Raw genomic sequence first — 19325 nt, 5'->3', positions numbered from 1 at the left:
CAAGAGGACCCTTTACCAGGCTGCCCCTTGATAGCTTCAAAGATTGCAGGGTACGAAAGGGGTTATTCCAATGCACACCATGTGTGACCCTCATCCTTCCTGCCTACTTCACCTGTGAAATTTTGTTTGGTCCTCACCTGTCTGTCGTTCCCACAGGTGAAAGATGATGGGCATACCCTGGGTACCCTGTCACTCCCACTTGAGCAGCTGCTGTCAGCAGAGGGGCTTGTCCTTGACCGCTGGTTCCAACTCAGCAACTCTGGTCCTGCCATCCAGGTCCTGATGCGAGTGCAGCTGGGGGTAAGTGGCGATGTGGGGAACAGCAGCTCTGAACAGCCTAACAGACTCTGACCTGTTTTCCTACGGATTATTTCCTTTTTTATTTTATTTTTTTATAAATATTTATTAAAGTTTTCACAATATTACGTAATGAAAAAGAAAAAAGAAAAAATAGGAAATAAAAAACAGTTAAAAATAATTCCATCTTTACATCATTTATCTTTCATTTACTTGTTTCCCGGACCTCCTCATACCTCCCTTTTTTGTATTCCAGTTCAATTTATTAGTTCAGCAATTCCTTTCCCTCCTTATTATCCTGATCTTTAATCTTAAAATATTATAACATTAAATTTTTACCTGTTAAAAATCCAATTTTTCCATATTCTTTTAAACCATTACAGCTAGAAACCACTTAACTTCAATCCAACATCATTCTAACATTCCTTAATTTTGCAATATTTCTGTAAATAGTCTTTAAATTTCCTCCAATCTTCTTCCACCGACTCTTCTCCCTGGTCTCGGATTCTGCCAGTCATTTCCACCAATTCCATGTAGTCCATCAAGATTATTTCCTTTTTTAAATTATTTTTGTACGTAACAATATGTAAAAAATTGCAACACAGAGAAGTCAGGTCTGGTCTGGTTCTTCTGGTACATAATACTACCTTTTGTGCCATTGTTCTTATTTTCATAATATGTAGGGGGAACGTGAAGAGCCGGTGTTTTGTTTTATCTTCACCTATCGGGTCTCTCCAGCAAAGTTCTGGTGAGGCTGGTGTTGAGGTCCCTGCTCTTGACCACAGGATGAATCCGTACCACTGTCCTGGGAAATCACCTTCCATGTTTGTTTTCCTCGTCCCGCAGGTTCTGATCTCTCAGCACTCCGGCGTGGAGGCCCTTCATGCTGTGGCAGGAGAAGAGAATGAGGAGGGATCCCAGAAGGGATCTGAGACGGAGCTGTACATCCGGGAGGATGGAGACTCTGGTTCCACTCAAGAGCTGCGCCAGCGCCTGCCACAGGCCAGCAGGTAAAGAAGGGCCACCCTGTGGGGTGTGGAACCCAGCAAACAATTTGATCTTGCACAATAAAATTGAGCTCCTCAGTCCAGGGATTGTCCTCCAGGGGTTATTGGACTACAACTCCTATCATTGGCTATCCAGGCTAACATCAGGAGGGCCACACATTCTCTATCCCTGCCTTAGCTCCTTGCAGAGGGTAAATACCCTGCCCTTTATCTTAGTGCCTCTGCTGCAAGGATACCACATTTTCTGATGCATCCGTAAGAGAGGCTGAGGGTCATTAGATCGCTTTCCTGACAGTCTTGACTCCTCCTTCCTCCACATCTGATCACCTGACTCTCGCTCTCTGTCTTCTTTGCTTGGGCCCACTTTTCTTGACATGTTTGGCTGATCTGCTCTGCTGTCCCACTGGCAGGAGGGTGGTTGGTGGGGGTCACAGCCTTTATGGCTGCTATTGGCCTGTCTTTGCTGATCTCACAGAGGCCTGTTTAGAGGGAGGCAACTTTTGAACAAGGATGGGGAGCCCTGGCTCACAGGCTGTCGGATTTCATTCAGCCCTGCCATGCAAACTTCACAGTTGCAGCTCTTTCCTCAGCAAGAAGATCAAGGTGGAGAACCATGAGCCATGCTGAGCCATGTGGCTCAGAGAGAAGAGGATTACGCTGCCACAGGGTTGGCCAGTGCTGCAGCTGATAGCTGCTGGTATTTCACCCACTCCTTCATTCCTGCCACAGCTGCTGCAAAGAGGAGGCAGTATCAGGGTAGACTGCCCACATCATGTGGCATCACCTTTTGTGTTGGCCCTGGCAGAGAGGTAGACTTGTCTTCCAAAATTTGTCTCAGTTCATTGTATGCATTGTTTCACATCACCAGAAGTGGTTTGCAGAGACAATAAGATACAAATATGTAATAAAAATAGATTAAAACTAAATCTATACTAAAAAGTACTCATCCACAAAAGCCACACTACAACAAAATAAAGTGCCCCACCCACAACAGCCAAAAGCCGGGTCATTACAGCTGCCCAAATGCCTGGAAGGTCTTTTCCTGGCATCAGAAGGAAGGCAAAGTCAGCGCCAGGAAAGCTTCCCCTGGGGAGAAAATTCCTCAAGCGGGGGCCACCACAGGAGAGGCTTGTTCTCACCCTCCAACATCTTTGGGAGATGGACTGCAGAGGTTAATCTCTGAGCCTGAGTGAGTTTATACAGGGGAAGGTGGCACTTGAGGTGTTTGACTGCCCAGCTGGGCAAGGCTCCATAGCTCCAAAGCAGTATGCGGTTTTGGGGATGCAAATGTTTATTGAAATTTGATGCTTTGGATAGCTCTAATGTGGGACTTGTTTTCCATCTGTTTATTGGTATTATTTGCATCATTCTACCGTGAATACTGAGTTCCTTTTGCCTTTTTCACAGTTAAGACAGATCAAGGGTGTTTATATGTGTTACAGTCCTTGTTTTTGTTTTTAAAGAAAAGTCTACAGGAGAAAATACCAGGTGAAACTTGCATGGAGTTACTAAGAGTTAAATATAGGCCTCTGTTTCCATTGGAAGTAACTTGTGGTGTGGATTGTGTGTGGCTGTGTGGGGGTCTGGCCCTACTTGCTCCTGGAATGGATTCCCCCCCCTCCCCACAGCTTTCCACCAAAGTAACACAGTCTTTGCCCCAAAGAAGGTTACCCACTTCTGCTTTAGAGTCTGAATTCTGAGGGTCCAGGGTCAGCTTGTGAAATCGAAGCCAGTACACTGTGGGCTTTTGAATAACATCTTGTTGATGCAGATCGGCTGAGGGGCCTTGGAGCTTTTTGCCAGAAAGGGAACAACAACGCTTGCTGTTTATGTACGTAATATATTTAATACTTTAAAAGATGGGAGCACTATTCTGCTCCATGTCTTGCAGCACGGTGCTCATTTGGGCTTTGGGAACACCAGCAAGTCTGCTCCCCCCCCTCACCCCCCTGCAGCAATGAGAGCTGCGGGGAAGTTCTTAACCACCCTGCTTCTTCCGCCCTCCCTCACCGCTGTACCTAAGCATACTCATCGCTCATGCATTCTGCTCCCTTAGCATCTGTGGGGACAACACGGACAAGGCTTTGACCATCACATTTCCTTCCTCCAGCTGCACGTGCTGCCAAAAAAGTGTCAAAACGTCTTGCCCTTTCCTCATCCAGCCCCATGTACTACCACCATTCCCCTAATAATCAGCTGCGCTTGTGTCTTTCTGCCCTGCAGTAACCTGGAGCTGTCAAACTCGCCCCTGGGCCAGATGAGCCTCACTGTCTGGTACAACATGGATGCGCGCAAACTCATTGTCATCATACACGCCTGCAGGTAAGGGCTGGAGGGTGGCTTGATTTGGGAGGAGTGGGACAAAGAGATGGCTTTGGCATGAGCCCCCAAAAAGAGGTTTTCTTAACTGCACATAGAAAATGGGTACATTCTCAGCCATCTTGCCGAATTTTGTGCTACCACCCAAAGAGGGTTTTTACTTTATGTGTGCTTTGACTCTTGGCTTCTACACCAAGTGGCAGTAAAAAAAATAAGGGCACTCCCAGGTGACCTGGTTATTGAACACTCATCCCAATTCATTTGCAGAGAGATCCGACAACATTGGTTACTTGATGAGCATTCATTCTGATCTAGTTGCAAAGATGTTATGTAGATGCCTGCTGCATCAAAACAAGCTTTATCCCACACCTTCCAGAACGTTTCCCCGTCACTTTCCTTATAGCTAAAAGTCTGATCTTTAGGGAAGTGGTCTTGCTGCACAAGGGCTCCAGATCCGCTATAATTGTGCAACCTGAATTTGCTGGTACATGGTTGGAATAATAATTAATAAAAGACAGCCCAACGTGGTTGCTATAGTTAGCATAGAGTTGTATCTAATCTTAGCCCTACTCAGAACAGACCCATTGCAATGGATTGACATGACTAACTTCAGTATGTCTACTCTGAGAAAGGACCAGGATTGGGTACAACCCCTAGAGAGGATTTCATTTCCATGCTAATTTGATTGTTGCATCAGAACAAACATTTCTGCCTGCCAGATGGACCAATCTCCCTTCTCCTCTCCCCACACTGTTCTGGGGATTCTATGGACCCTGACCCCCAACTGACTGAGAGGAGGGGAAAGTCCTGCTGAACCAGCTCCCACTTGCCCAAATACTTCATTGAATCTGGCCCAATATGTGCCATTAGGTTCTTCAAATCCCTCCTTCCATTTGATTTAGGGGCACTGAATGTTCCCACCCACCCTAATAACCCTCTCTCCCTTCATTTCAGAAACCTTAAGTCAGGTACCAAGGATACACCTGACCCCTATGTCTCCCTGATCCTACTGCCTGACAAATCCCGTGTCACCAAGAGAAAGACAACCGTGCGGAAGAAGACCCACAATCCTGAGTTCAATGAGAAGTAAGGGAGGGTGCCGTTGTGTGAGGGTGGGTGGGTGTCTAAAAGGGTCACCAGCTCCTGGGAACTGGAGTTGCCTCTAGCTTATAGTGAACAGTCAGGTTGTGTGGAGAGGACCAGAGGGTGGCGACACAAGAACGGGCCTTTTCTGCAGTGGGATGCTCTCCCCAGGGAAGTTCGGCTGGTGTTTTCATTACCGTATTTTTTGCACCATAACACTCACTTTTTTCCTCCTAGAAAGTAAGGGGAAATGTCTTTGCGTGTTATGGACCGAATGCCTGCGGGTGGCGGGGGGGATCTGCTGCAGTCGTGAGCAGAGGATCCATGGTTCCCCTTCCTTCCCTCCTCCGTGGTTACAAAGCAGGGATCCACATGGATCCTCAGGATTTTTGCATTGGGCTACTCCAAACTCACTGTCAGATCACATGTCTGTGGCCACAGCATGAACCACAAAAAGCATATATCCACTATTTCATTTAGAATTTTTTTTTCTTGTTTTCCTCCTCTAAAAACTATGTGCGTGTTATGGTCTGGTGCGTGTTATAGAGTGAAAAATACGGTATATACCTTTAGGCACTAGGTGAAAATGTTTCTTTTCAACCAGGCCTTTGGCTGATTAACATTTTATGTCCTTTTAAATGGGGGGGGGGTTTGTTCTGTGTTTTTATTTTTATGCTGTGTACTGCCCTGAGGTATCTAGATGAAGGGCAGTATACAAATTTTAATAAAAATAATTTCAACATCACTACATAAAAATAATAACTGCTGAAGTGGGGTCGCCATTACCAAGCTCTATCCATGACATCAGATAAATTTATTTTGGGTTACTTAACCCAGTGCTAGCTATTACTCCCTGCTTCCCTACTGGCAGTCACTAACACAGATTAGATTCCCTGCTCCAGCCCTATGTATGCATTCGTACCAAGTGTTTCATCAGTGGGAGGGTTGGGATTCACAGCTTTACCATTAAGTAACTCTTCTGTTGGCCAAAAAGGGCAATTAAAATTTGTGGGGTAATCTATGTGAAACAGGCCTTGATACTCGCTTGCCCTTTCCACAGGTTTGAGTGGGATCTGACGTTGGACGATGCCCAGCGGAGGAAGCTGGAGGCCTACATCAAGAACAGCGTGTCTTTCATGTCCCGAGGGGAGCCGATAGGAAAGGTATGGACCTCGGGAGGAGCTGCCGTTTCAGGCTCCTCATTGGAGAGGAGCCGGCATGTGACTGCTTCTCTGTGCTTTCCCCTCCCAGGTGCACATTGACCTCTCGCAGAAGGACCTGTCGCAGGGCGCTCCCCAGTGGTGAGTACAGCAGGAGGGCCAGTTGCCCCATAGCATCTCCAGGATCACTGGGCAGGCAGAGGAGGTCTTGCTACCTGGGCCGTCGTTTTCATAGAGGATGCAAAATGTGATTTGAAGGAGGGATCCTCACATTCTTGGGACTAGGGTAGGAAAACAGATGGTTCCGTATGCCGTGGCACTGAGGGTGGACCTGGGATAGCTCCGTTGGTAGAGCATGAGACACTTAATCTCAGGGTTGTGGGGTCAAGCCCCACATTGGGCAAAAGATTCCTGCCTTGAAGGAGGTTCAACCAAAAGACCCTTGTCTACAATTCTATGAGTCTAGATTCTAAAATTTAGTCTCTTGTCCCTTATTGACTGGGACGCGGGTGGCGCTGTGGGTTGAACTACAGAGCCTAGGACTTGCCGATCAGAAGGTCGGCGGTTCAAATCCCCGCGACAGGGTGAGCTCCCGTTGCTCGGCCCCTGCTCCTGCCAACCTAGCAGTTGAAAGCATATCAAAGTGCAAGTAGATAAATAGGTACCGCTCTGGTGGGAAGGTAAACGGCGTTTCTGTGCGCTGCTCTGGTTCGCCAGAAGCAGCTTAGTCATGCTGGCCACATGACCCGGAAGCTGTACGCCGGCTCCCTCAGCCAATAAAGCGAGATGAGCACTGCAACCCCAGAGTCGGTCATGACTGGACCTAATGGTCAGGGGTCCCTTTACCTTTAAGGACAGAACCACAGAAGAAATATTGAGCCTGATAGCTCGATACATGAGCACTGTGCTGCATCATAGCTGCTCATTCTACCCCCAGCAAAATCCTGGCCAGCTCTGTCAGACCTTTGTATGGGCCACGACTGGGCCTAATGGTCAGGGGTCCCTTTACCTTTATCCTTATTGACTACATGGTCTTTCTCTGTCCGAGGGACAGTGCAGTATTCCAGGTGGAATCCACACTGAAGCCCCTTTACTTGCAAGCCACTGTGGTGGCTCTTACGTTTTTCACCAATGCAGTTGCTGCTCATTGGGCACATTCTATGGAATACAACATTGTGCCTCCCTTGTCTGCCCACCTGCTTGGAGCGTTAGTGCAAGGTAATGGAGCAATCCCTCCATTGACTTGCATAGGAGGAAAGGAGAGGCTAGATTCCTAGAAGAATCTGATGTGGGCGGGGGGGAACTTCACCCACCCAGCAAAGACCCTGTTTACCCCCAGGATCCCTCTTGGAGGAGGGGTAAGATTTCTGGGCTTCTGGCCTCTTATTTCTTTCCCTTATGCAAGTTGCACTGGGAGGAAGAAGAAGCTGAATCCTGGGAAACAGCTGGTGGGAGGAGAAGCCCACTGCCACCAAGGACCTTTGCAATGGCAGGGCCCTTTCTGAAGAGGTGGGATTCGCACCAACCTCAGAAGCTGTTTCTTGAGATCCAGCCTCTTTTCCCCCACTGTGAAGGTGCATGGAGGGGGTCACGCTCTCAGTGAACTTGCATAGGAGGGGACAAGAGGATGCACCCCCAAAACAACTGCAGAGTGAATGCAGCCACCATCACAGTTACATTCCTAGTCACACTGAAGGTTTTGGGGGAAAGAGCTTTTAAAGGTAACCACAGCTGCACAAGTGCACTTTAAAAGAAGCAGCATTAAAAACAAAACAAAACACAACCCCGTGATGTCCTTCCAGTCAAAGAAAAATGGGAGGATAAAACGCCCACCTACACAGGGTTAGGTATTAAAGATGGAGCAAGGGAGGAAGGTTGGGGGGGGGGAGGTGCCAAACTAGTTCTGGAAGCCACGTCTGTTGATAATAAACAACATGCAGCTGTTTTGTGTGGAAGTACCCAGTGAAAGAATCATGCAATAGCTAAAAGAGGTCCTGAAGGGGTCTGGAATTCCTGGGGGGCGGGGACAGTAGTGGTGGCCTCATGAGCAAAAGGAACCAGAATACTGAACAAAAATGAGCAGAGCTAATATGGATTGGACCCTAGTCCTGGAGGCACTGTCCACTATTTTCCTCACTCCCCTATCCCTTTCCCTTACACCCCACCTTGAATGTGACTCTTTCATAAAACTCTCTCCTGAACTTGGAGCTAGGCTGCAAGTGCATATACAATCATTCATAAAAATTCATAGAATCTTAGAATTGTAGAGTTGGAAGAGACACTGAGAGTCATTTAGTCCAACTTCCCTGCAGTGGAGGAATCTCACCTAAATCATCCATGACAGATGGCCATCCAACCTCTGCTTAAAAACCTCCAAGGAAGGGAGTCCACAATCTCCCGAGGAAGCCTGTTCCACTGTCAAACAGCTCTTACCATCAGAGAGGTCTTCCTGGTGTCAGAATTTCCTTTCTTGTAAATTGAATCCATTTGTGAACACCCAGATCAACTAGCAAGCATAAAAATAAGCCCACAGATGCTGAGATCTCTAGAGTAAAGCCACAGTTGTCACAAAATCACATTGAGCATTAATTCTGTGGTTGGAACAGAGTGATACAAATTGGATGACTACCCAGGGTGGCAAGCTGGGACACCCCATAGTTGTCAACTTTTCCTTTTTTAAGGGAAATTCCCTTATTCTGAATAGGATTCCTTGCAAGAAAAGGGAAAGGTTGACAGCTATGGGACATCCTGATTCACTCTCTCCCTGTGTAGGGGACGGGGGGGGGGCGGCAGCTTGCACACAACCATCTAGCAGTATGGGGGCATTTCTTCTGATGGGCATGTTGGAAGAAGGAGGGTAGCGGGAAGATGTGGAACATGAGATGCTGTACCAAATTCCCTCAGACTTCCTAGTGAATTTTCCACAGTCACAATTAGGCATTCTTGAGCATCCTCTGTGTATTACAAGCGGAACAGATGCTGCTTAGCCTATTGACATGGAAGGACAAGGAATGTGAGCTTGGAGGAATGTGAGCTCCCATGGTTCTTTTTAGGGTGCATCCAGTGACTTACAAAAACCAGGATTTACATCCTCCTGCCTCCCCCAAAGTGGTCTGAGATGTGGTTTCCCTTATTGAAGTTATTTGGAGGGTTTCAGAGTGCCTTAACAGCCTGGGGACCATTCCTTTGAGGTGGCTTTGTGCCAGAAGGGTCAGCAAAGGCTCTCCTTATCTTGCAGGTACGATTTGAAAGATGACAAAACCAGCTCCTAATCTCCACGGTGCCTCCTGTCTTGAAACTTCGCCATCCAGGGAGTTGAAGAGCTGGCACTGACACTGCTACCACTGTCACCTTTCGCTGAAGGATCCCAAGCTCACCCGCCTGCTGGACGGACTCTTCAGTTGTATCTGTTTTTTAAGCAATCATAGTGTCGTGTTCTTAGAATCTTCTTTTTTCACCGAGAAGTGACTCCTGGGTGGGTTTTTGAGGCGGTGAGGGATTCGCACCCTGCATTCACCCTGTGTGCTTCTCTCAACACTGCATACCGCATGCTGCCTTTTTTTTTATTGACCAAAGAAGTGGACCTTTTTCATCCTTCTGCTGAGGATGAAGTTCCTTTCAGGCTCTAAAGATGCTGTAGGCTGACGCTTTTTCAGCAGCCACTGGAGAAGAAGCTAAAAGGGCCGGGAGCGAAGGGAGCCTGGGGCGAGGGGGTGAGCTAGAGAAGTACTAGGAGCTCCGCAGGGAGGGACCAGATATTTCCCCAAAATAACACTTGGGCAAATAACCTCCTTTGGAACAAAGGGTTCCACACCAGATCTTTTATCTAGAAAGGGAACATTCTGCAACAGCTCTCGTCCTGGGCTTGTTTGGCTGGGAAAAGCAACTTGAATTCAGTTGTCCTGCTAATACACTTTTCAAATGGCGTTCAGTCTTTTTGAGTGACGGGATTTGAGGGGTGGAGAGCGCAGTGGCCAAGCCATTTTTATTTGCCTTTTTTATCATTCTTTCCCCATTATGGGGAGTCCATGGCTGTGACCTCTGTGCATTTAGCTGATGCCTGTCAAGTGTCCTGGTGTGTCCTGCCCTGACTGTGTGCAGACCCACAACCTCCTGGTAGCAGTTCATGCTAACCTCGCCAAACATCACCTGCTCTTTCTGATTCTGGCTCCTTTAAACTGAATCAGTTTGTTTTTGGCTTCCTATCCCACCCAGCATTATGCTGATAGTCCAAATGGACAGACAGCTTTCTTGCAGTATTGTTATTTGTGCCACTCACGTTGCTGTTTTAAAAAACGAATGTTGTTTGGTGCCTTCTTGCACTCCAGTCCTGGAATCGGTGTGTGGAGTGTCAAACCTCCTCCACCCCAACCTCCCGCACCAAGTTCTAGGTCCGTGTGTATTCTGTAGCAGGAAATTCATATTCCGTGCTCCAAATCAAGATTCACAGATATGCAGAATTTATCTACCTGTACACAGAATTAACTTGCAATATTTGCATTTTCTGACTGACTTTGAAAATATATTTGCAGGGAAGGATAGGCATGAAGGCTTTGGGGAGGGAGAGGAGATTTGCTTCAAGAAGCAAAAGGACAACATACACCGTATGCATGATTTTAAGGTTTCCTCTGCTAGCATGAAATTTTTAGAGCTGAGCTTTTAGGACCATTGCACACATGAAGACTCAAGGGCCCTTAGACACCCCCTCCTTTTTCAGAGCGATAAATCACTGCTTGCAAAATTTCAGTGCCGTCCTACTGTAGTGCTGGGGAAATGGCTTGATTGCTCTTTTACAAAATAGACCCCAGTGGCCGGGCCTCCATTTATTCTTTGCCTTTCCCGTATCCCCAGGCTATTCTTGCTTGAGCTGGGCTTGGCGGAGGCCCCTTCCAGAGGGCTTGTGGGCAGCATGGACTTCCCCTCACGGAGCTCTTCAGCAGCTGCACTTGGGGCTGTTGTTGTTGTTCGCTTTTGTGGAGGTTTGTTGTCTGCAGTGTTGCTATGGGAAAGAATCAAACCGCTGTGGCGATTTTTAAAAAATCCACATGGCTAAGCCCACAGGAAGCTAAATCTTGATAGATGCCTCACAGTGGCTAGATTTATTCCGCCTTCACAGACCCTGTAATCTGGGCCAGGTGGGCAGGATCATTGTGGCAGAGCAGCTAGACAGCAGGGCGGGCTCTAGCCTCTCCAAAATATGGAGGGAGGGGGAGCACAGTGTTTGCTGCTCTGCCTGAGGCTCCACTGCCGAGCAATCTTGCCTCTTTGCTCGCCTTTTTCCTACTGTTCCTTTGCTTCACAACTGGGAGCGACCAACATGGAACTCTCAAGTCCTAGCCCCCAATTCCTTTCCACGCATGTGCACTCGCTCTTCCGTCTCTGAAGAAGCCAAAACCATTAATTGTGGTCTATTTATGAAGAGTTTTTTAAAGTGCTTGTTTCTACGCGTATGACCGTAGCGAATGTGTCTGACACAGCAAAAGCACCTCCTTGTTGAATCTGCGCTGCTCCCCCCCCCCCCAAGAGCACGTTGAAAGATTTGGGGTTGGGGGGTGCCGAGTGTGCCTGCAAAGAGCTCAATCACTTGCTGCCTTCCATGCCAAATCAAAGCTCCCGAAAGCACGGCTTCACTGCACGAGGGTGTTTCTGGCACCTGTGCCTCTTGTAGCAGCCACTGTAATTTGTTGTAGCAAATAAAGAGAGGAGGAATCTGTGACTCTGCTCTAGTTTTTATTTACTCTGCTGCTGCTCCCGCCGCCATGACCGAAGCACTCCCAAACAAAAGCTTGGTAGGAAAATTGATTTTATGCATGCAATCAGTTTGAGCTCCTGCAATTTCAGTGCTCAGAGTGTGCCTTCAAGATTTGAGAGTTTGCATGCACATTAGGACAACGAGGTCCAAAGAGCGACTGACAACATTATTCGCATTTTGAAGCACCAGGGTATTTTGGGGGGTGCGCTACCTCCTTGTGATGATGTCCTAAAATCTCTTCAGGCTGGTTCTTACACAAGACCCCCCTCCTACCCTGTGTGCATCCCACAGGGCTTGCCTAGGCCTCTAATGCCATTCTAGGTAGCTTTTCAGTGTGGAGCTGGAATCAGAGGACCAGCTGCACACTGAAAGCGTGCTAGGCAGCAAATAGGGTGAGGCTTGACCTACTGTGCCACTAGCACTACTGCTGTGCCTTTCCTGCAGCCCCACCTGAAGCATACCACTTGAAATTCACTATTTTAAATAACAAAACTGGCACAGTAGAGCTGATTCACTCTACGGCCTTCACAACTGCTGCACCTTGTTCAGGATGAGTTATTGCGGTTCAACAAATAAATTCTCTTTTTTGGTCCAAATGGCTTGAAAAAACACCATCACCTCTTGCTAAATTTCAGACTTCGTCTCTTGATATTGAGCTTGTGCCACTCTCATCGTCTTTTAGAGCCAATAAAACATGAAGCTCACTTCTCCAGTTCACCTGCATGCTGAAGCCTTCACACCTGAAGCCTGCAGTATCCGACTCTCCATTCTGAGAGTGAGACTAGCGTCAAATCAGCTGGTATAAATTTTGCATGGGTGAAGTTGGTGGTTCTGAATTGTGGAGGAACAGGGCCAGAGACACTGAAGCTACAATTGCTGCGCTTTCTTAAACATGTTTCAGTATTTAACTGTGTTACAAGTTAATTTGCCCATTTGTCCCACACTTGGGGAGCAATCTGGACTTTTAAATATATATATTTGATACAGTTCAAAATAGTATGTAACCATTTCCCTGTGGGAACAGTATGTCTGTGCTTTAGCAAGCTGGGAGTGTGACAAGCCCTCGGATGTAGGGCATAGCAGATAACACATGCATTCTTTTCTGCTGGCGTGAAGTCAAAGCAGGTGACTTGATTCATGTTCTGGAAGGAAAGAAGAGGACTGCCCTTCAAAGAGACAGACAGACATACCCCACTACTTCCGGACCATTACTTTACCCCTGAGGAATCACCACCATTTCTCATGTCCACTCTGAAGGTCAACTTCTCCAGGATAAAAGGCATCCCATCACTTAACTACCGTATGTTCTGGCGTATAAGACGACTTTTGAACCCCGGGAAATCTTCTCCAAAGTCGGGGGTCGTCTTATACGCCGGGTATGGTCGTGGCAGGTGGCGGCGGCAGGCGTGAGAGAGTTAACCCGTGTGGCGACGGCTGCACAGGAGGCAGCCAGGTAGCGGCTGCGGGCTCGAGAGGCGGCAACTAGGGCAGGAAGAGGCTGCCTCTAGTTGGCTGCAGGTGGGGTAGTCTTATACGGCAAATATATCCCAAACTATATCTTAACAGGAAAAGTTGGGGGTCGTCTTATACGCCGGAATATACGGTAGTAGCCAAGCGCCATCTCTTGGAGTCTGCTTCTGTTTCCAGCCTTGAGCTACAATATAATTTGCGTGGTTCTGTGCTCCTGCAGTCCCCTCTTATTGGTGACTTCCTCAAAATTAAGTGGCAAAAAGGAACAGGGTTCCCACCCCTGTATGGATAAGGGTGCGTTTGTACTTGCAGATCTGGCAAGGCAGCTTTGCATCTGGGGTCACTTCCAGACAAAGTATTTACTGAGCAAGCAAGTTTTTTTCACAGATTTGAGTGGAGGTTACACAACATCACCATCACACAGTAATTATCTCACACTTTCCATTTTCCAGTCACTTTTCTTACCACAAAATACCACTTGCTGTTCTCTTTAAAAGTGGATCTGTTGTGCAAAAGTGACACACACAAGTATGTATGTGTGTATGTCAACCAATCCATGACTTGTTTTTAGCTGACTTGCCTCAAATTCACCAGCATTTTAAAAGCCACCTGCTGTTTTGAGATTTATGGTGGTGGTTCTGTTCCCTAAACCAATGTTTTTCCTAGTCTCCTATGTCTCCTTTCCCTTCCTCAGCAGACAAGGCCAGCTCTAGAAGGTGTTATGGGCAGGCACTTGCCTGGGGTCCAAGTTCAATAAAGGATCCACGCTCCAAACACTATTGCTATTCTCATTTTGCATGGAGCAACCAGTGAGCAACGGGATCAGAAGCCACCAGAACTCTCCAGTTTGCAGGCCCTCCTTTTTGGCCCAACGATCCTGAAGCCAGATGCAACCCACTAAGGGAGGGAGGGGGATTTCACAGGCCTGTGAGGAGCAGCATTTCCAGGAATCAGCCGGCCTGTATGTCCATGGGGCAGGGCCTCCCCAGTTGCTGAACCCCACATAAGAAACAGCAGGCTATGTTACGGCAGACAACCAGCAGGACCGCAAAAGTGAGGCTTTTCAAAGTTCACCCTCCTTTGGTGCCTATACAGTAATGTCTTTCACCCCGGCTGAGAAATGCCTGCACTGCCACTGGCTTTGTCACCTGTCAAAGAACCCTGCTAGGATCTTAGCCAGCCTAAAGAATGACGATAATTAGCATGCATGCCTGCACACAAACACACAAATCTGATTAAAGGGAAGGCGGTGGAGAGATGTCTGCACCAGCCTAAAACCTCCTTTAATAAAGTTGTTTCTGGAATGTGTGGAGGAGGTAGTTTTGGCAGGACAACTGGAGCCATCAATCAAGTCCTCCTTAGCACTCCGGCAGGAGGCTTGCCTTGTGCTTCTCAGCTGCCCTGTCACTCCTCATCTCTTTTGTTAGCGGCTATAGGATAATGTGTCCGTTCTGGAGTGGGCACCTGGCAGTTGCAAAGGGCATTCCCCAAGCCTCTTGATTTGGACAGAAAATCAACACATTCGCGGGGACTTAATGGCTTCTTTTAGCCAATTCTGGCTTCTAGTTGTTTCTGAGCACCAAGCAGATGCAGCTACATCTGGGGTGGCGCAGCTATACATGCACGAGGCACAGCTCAGGGAGGCATTCCGGAGGCTGTCTCCGTTGGCAGCTCCTCAGGTTCCCCTGCTTTTTTGGCAATGGGCTGCATTTGCTCTTAATACAATATCAATTGTTTAAACACATTTCTGCTATTCCGAACACTTCAGCTGCCTTATCACAACATCCTTACAAACTGCCTGTGCAACAGGTCACTACAATCATCCCTCAGTTACAGATTGTGTTGTGTGTGTTAGCATGGCTGAAGCGAAGGCTGACAGAACAGTGGCTTTCCTAAGGCCATCCAGTGAAAGAATGGCGAAAATGAGATGGAAGCAGGGACTCCCTGGTCAACAGCTCAGCCTCTTAGCCACCTCTACCCTGCACTGCACGCGCCAGGGCTTGTCTCATTTTAAGTTACACTAAAGGTAAAGGTAATGGGACCCCTGACCATTAGGTCCAGTCGTGGCCGACTGGGGTTGTGGTGCTCATCTCACTTTACTGGCCGAGGGAGCCGGCGTACAGCTTCCGGGTCATGTGGCCAGCAGGACTAAGCCGCTTCTGGCGAACCAGAGCAGCACATGGAAATGCTGTTTACCCTCCCGCCAGAGCGGTACCTATTTATCTACTTGCACTTTGACATGCTTTCGAACTGCTAGGTTGGCAGGAGTTGGGACCGAACAACGGGAGCTCACCCCATCGCGGGGATTCGAACCGCCGACCTTCTGATCGACAAGTCCTAGGCTCAGTGGTTTAGACCACAGCGCCACCCACGTCCCTAAGTTACAGTAGGAGCAGCTAATGCTCAAGGCTGGGTATTCTCCCTGCTAAAACTAAAATGCAAATCCTGCCCCAAGAAAAACTCAGTTCTACAGCCCCCATTTATTCTGCATTTTTAAAACCATTTATTTCTAAATTTGCTCCGGCTTTGCTAGTCATTGAGGGGCAGGGGGAGCGATTCTGTGTGGGTGCATTAGCCCCGCCCACAACCACTAGATCTCTTGTTAAGACATCACTCCTGCATCAGCAAGCATTGCTCAAGCACAGTTTCAAGTGCATCTTCACCACTATAATGGCTGGAAACGTCCTTTATTTAAATGGAAAGGGAGAGCTGGATTCTGCAGCCCCCTACCATATTCTGCAGTTTCCCTAAACTGATGTGGAACTGTAAGCCTACATGTAGTTCTGCCAGCAATCTGTTTCTCCTAAGCATAACCTTACCACCAAAGTCCTAGGAGTAAAGCGAGTCAGTGGCCAAGGTAGGGGTCGGCTGTGTGGCAACATTTTTTAAAAAATCCCAGAATCAACTAAGGAGGAGCCTAGTTGGCCTCAATCTCCCCAAATGCCTGCCCCTGTGCTTTTGCCACTTCCTGCAAGCACCTCCGGGAGAGGGATGTGGTATCTGCTTACGTCCAGTGGATAAAAACAAAATAATGAGAAGCAAAGTAAGTTAACAAACTGAGATGAGAGCCTGCTTTGAAGTTGGCCTTTAGTATCACCCTAAGGACAGAACCAGGACACAGGTGGTGCTGTGGGTTAAACCACAGAGCCTAGGACTTGCTGATCAGAAGGTCGGCGGTTTGAATCCCCGACGGGGTGAGCTCCCATTGCTAGGTCCCTGCTCCTGCCAACCTAGCAGTTCGAAAGCATGCCAGTGCAAGTAGATAAATAGGTACCACTCCAGCGGGAAGGTAAACGGTGTTTCCGTGCACTGTTCTGGTTTGCCAGAAGTGGCTTAGTCATGCTGGCCACATGACCCAGAAGCTATACAGTGGCTCCCTCGGCCAGTAAAGCGAGATGAGCGCTGCAACCCCAGAGTCGGCCATGACTGGAGTTAATGGTCAGGAGTCCCTTTACCTTTAAGGACAGAACCACAGAAGAAACATAGCTCGATACATGAACACTGTGCTGCATCATAGCTGCTCATTCCACCCCCAGCAAAATCCTGGCCAGCTCTGTCAGACCTTTGTATGGGCCACATTAATAATCTTCTATGCATGCTGTTGATATGTATAGAGGATCACTCACATGGCCCATACCACCTGAATGCAAAGGATGTAAGGGTTTTTCTTCTTCGACATAATTTGTTTCGGATCTAGCAATAATAGAAACCAGCATTCCAACCCCTATTTATACTGACGCCACAACAGATGGGGGGGGGGGGACGACGACATCTGTATAGACATACAGTGGTACCTCGGGTTAAGAACTTAATTCATTCCGGAGGACCCTTCTTAACCTGAAACTGTTCTTAACCTGAAGCACCACTTTAGCTAATGAGGCCTCCCGCTGCTGCTGCGCCGCTGCGCGATTTCTGTTTTCATCTTGAAGCAAAGTTCTTAACCCGAGGTACTATTTATGGGTTAGCGGAGCCTGTAACCTGAAGCGTATGTAACCTGAAACGTATATAACCCGAGGTACCACTGTAGTATGAAAAAGTTCCCATGACTCCTTCCAGTACAAGCCCTTCAGAATCAGGAATCTCTACTTAGACCCAAATTGCTTTTGCCTAGCTATCAGGACAGAAGATGAGAAGACAACAAGTGCTTATGGGCGCAGAACCATCTTAAATAACAATCAACAGTGGTCATCCATCCTGTTTCACCGAATGAGGCAAAACATGAAGGTGTCACCCAGTGCATGCCCTCTGTGTCATGCTCCCCCACCAAAGCTTATTGGGGTTGCACAGCTGTGGCTTCTGTGTTCCAGAAAGATCTCCTTGCACTTGTTGTCGAAGAGACAATGGAGTGTGCGTATGGGTGAAGTCACACTGCTGGAGAATCGCAGCGCCTGCTGTGGCTGCAGAGACCAGGAACTCGCAAACTGCTGCCTCCCATGTTGCTTTTGCTGCACTAGCAGCACAGAAGTGATTTCGCAGCAGAGCAAGATGTTTGACACCAGCTGGGCTGCAGGAGTTGCCGGAAGGAGGTATACAAGGCACCATCCCACTGTTTTAGGGATTCCACTCTGGATTTGTGTAGAGTTTACTCCCTATCCCAGTGATGGCGAACCTTTTAGAGACTGAGTGCCCAAACTGCAACCCAAAACCCACTTATTTATCGCAAAGTGCCAACACGGCAATTTAACCTGTACAGTGGTGCCTCGGGTTAAGTACTTAATTCGTTCCGGAGGTCCGTTCTTAACCTGAAACTGTTCTTAACCTGAAGCACCATTTTAGCTAATGGGGCCTCCTGCTGCTGCCGCGCCACCGGAGCACAATTTCTGTTCTCATCCTGAAGCAAAGTTCTTAACCTGAAGCACTATTTCTGGGTTAGCAGAGTCTGTAACCTGAAGCATATGTAACCTGAAGCGTATGTAACCCGAGGTACCACTGTATCTCATTTTTTCTGTGTCTTTCACGTTTCTTCTTTATGACTGCTGTTGTAATAAATATATTTTTTTTAAAAAGAGATTTATTAAAGGTTTTAAACAGTGAATCATCAGACACATAAGGCAAACAAACAGAAAAAGCAAAAAAAACCCAAAAAACAAAAAGGTTAACACAAAATAATACAACATAATCAAGTATCAAATAACCATATTTTCATAACCTTCGGACTTCCTCACATCTCCCTTTCCTGCGTTCCCGATTATAAAATTATATTCAGCAGTTCATCACCATCTTTTAAATCTTATATTATAGTTTCCAAATATTATGTCTCCAATTTTAAGTTTTTTGGGGGTTTTTTTGGTCAAATACTTAAATGTTTAAAGTTTACATAATATTAATCAAGGTTTCATCTTTGTTCTTATGCAACACTTATTTTCATGTCTCTTACAACTAGATTACTGAGGCCGTATTATTTTTTATCCTGCAACCTCTTAGCATTCATACAGTTTACAGTGCTTTTGAAGATATTCCTTAAACTTTTTCCAGTCCTCTTCCACTGTCTCTTCTCCGAGGTCTGCTGTTGTAATAAATAATCCTTCATAAAAGTTATTGCATTACATTCTTCATTAAATTATCTTTCCATTGATATATAATTTTATGGTATAACTCAGTGCTTTTTTTCTTAAAAAATGTTTAGGAGCCTATGACAACCCGTATTACTCCATCCTCTTACTAACTATCCTGACCTTAAGTATTAATTATAATTATTGAGTGTGCCAACGATGCCCTTCATGCAGAAGTGAAACTGGTAGGTGCCTGCCCCAAGCAGCTCAAACTCTAAAATTGCAACAGCAAGGGAGGGAGAGAGAGGAAACAGAGTCAGGGGAGAGTCAGGGCCAGAAACAGATGCATGTACACAAAGGCAGACACATTTGCTGTCAGGAATTTGGGGCACTTTCAGACTGTCACTATTTTGGGGTGGAATTCAATCGCAACCTGGCAAATTCAGCCAGCACAATTAAAGCTCATTTAGGACTCTTGCAAAACAAACCCAAAAGATCAGATATTTTGCAATAAGGAAGGTGATGTGGAAATGCTCTGGGATAAGACTTACTTGACACAGTGTCTAATCTCACCACAAACAAATTGGGATAAACGCTCATTAAACTAGCTGTTTTGGAAGCGATCTTAGTCCAACTTTTAAGGGCAGCAGAGGGAAACCCACCCCAAATAAAACACTTCTTGCAGACAGACAGAGGCCAGGATCACAGCATCGTGCAACTAATTCATGTGAAGTATTCTTTACAT

At 47.0% G+C, this 19325-nt stretch overlaps 1 protein-coding gene across 3 annotated transcripts in view; it reads left to right on the top strand.

Moving 5' to 3' along the window:
- ESYT1 (extended synaptotagmin 1) overlaps positions 1–11582 on the top strand; it is a 63255-nt gene extending 51673 nt beyond the window's left edge. For all 3 annotated transcript variants that reach the window (XM_083484431.1, XM_083484433.1, XM_083484432.1), the window contains exons 25-31: positions 157–300; positions 1144–1307; positions 3528–3626; positions 4578–4709; positions 5767–5869; positions 5958–6007; positions 9105–11582. In XM_083484431.1, coding sequence (XP_083340557.1) covers positions 157–300; positions 1144–1307; positions 3528–3626; positions 4578–4709; positions 5767–5869; positions 5958–6007; positions 9105–9138 — 726 coding nt within the window. In that variant the 3' untranslated portion in view covers positions 9139–11582. The remainder of the gene's footprint in view (positions 1–156; positions 301–1143; positions 1308–3527; positions 3627–4577; positions 4710–5766; positions 5870–5957; positions 6008–9104) is intronic.
- The last annotated feature ends 7743 nt before the right edge of the window (positions 11583–19325 follow it).

Source organism: Podarcis liolepis (assembly GCF_965112155.1).
Source record: "Podarcis liolepis genome assembly, chromosome: 2".
Lineage (NCBI taxonomy): Eukaryota > Metazoa > Chordata > Lepidosauria > Squamata > Lacertidae > Podarcis > Podarcis liolepis.
Note: the sequence above shows the minus strand (reverse complement) of the source record. Positions and strands in the feature narration are given on the sequence as shown.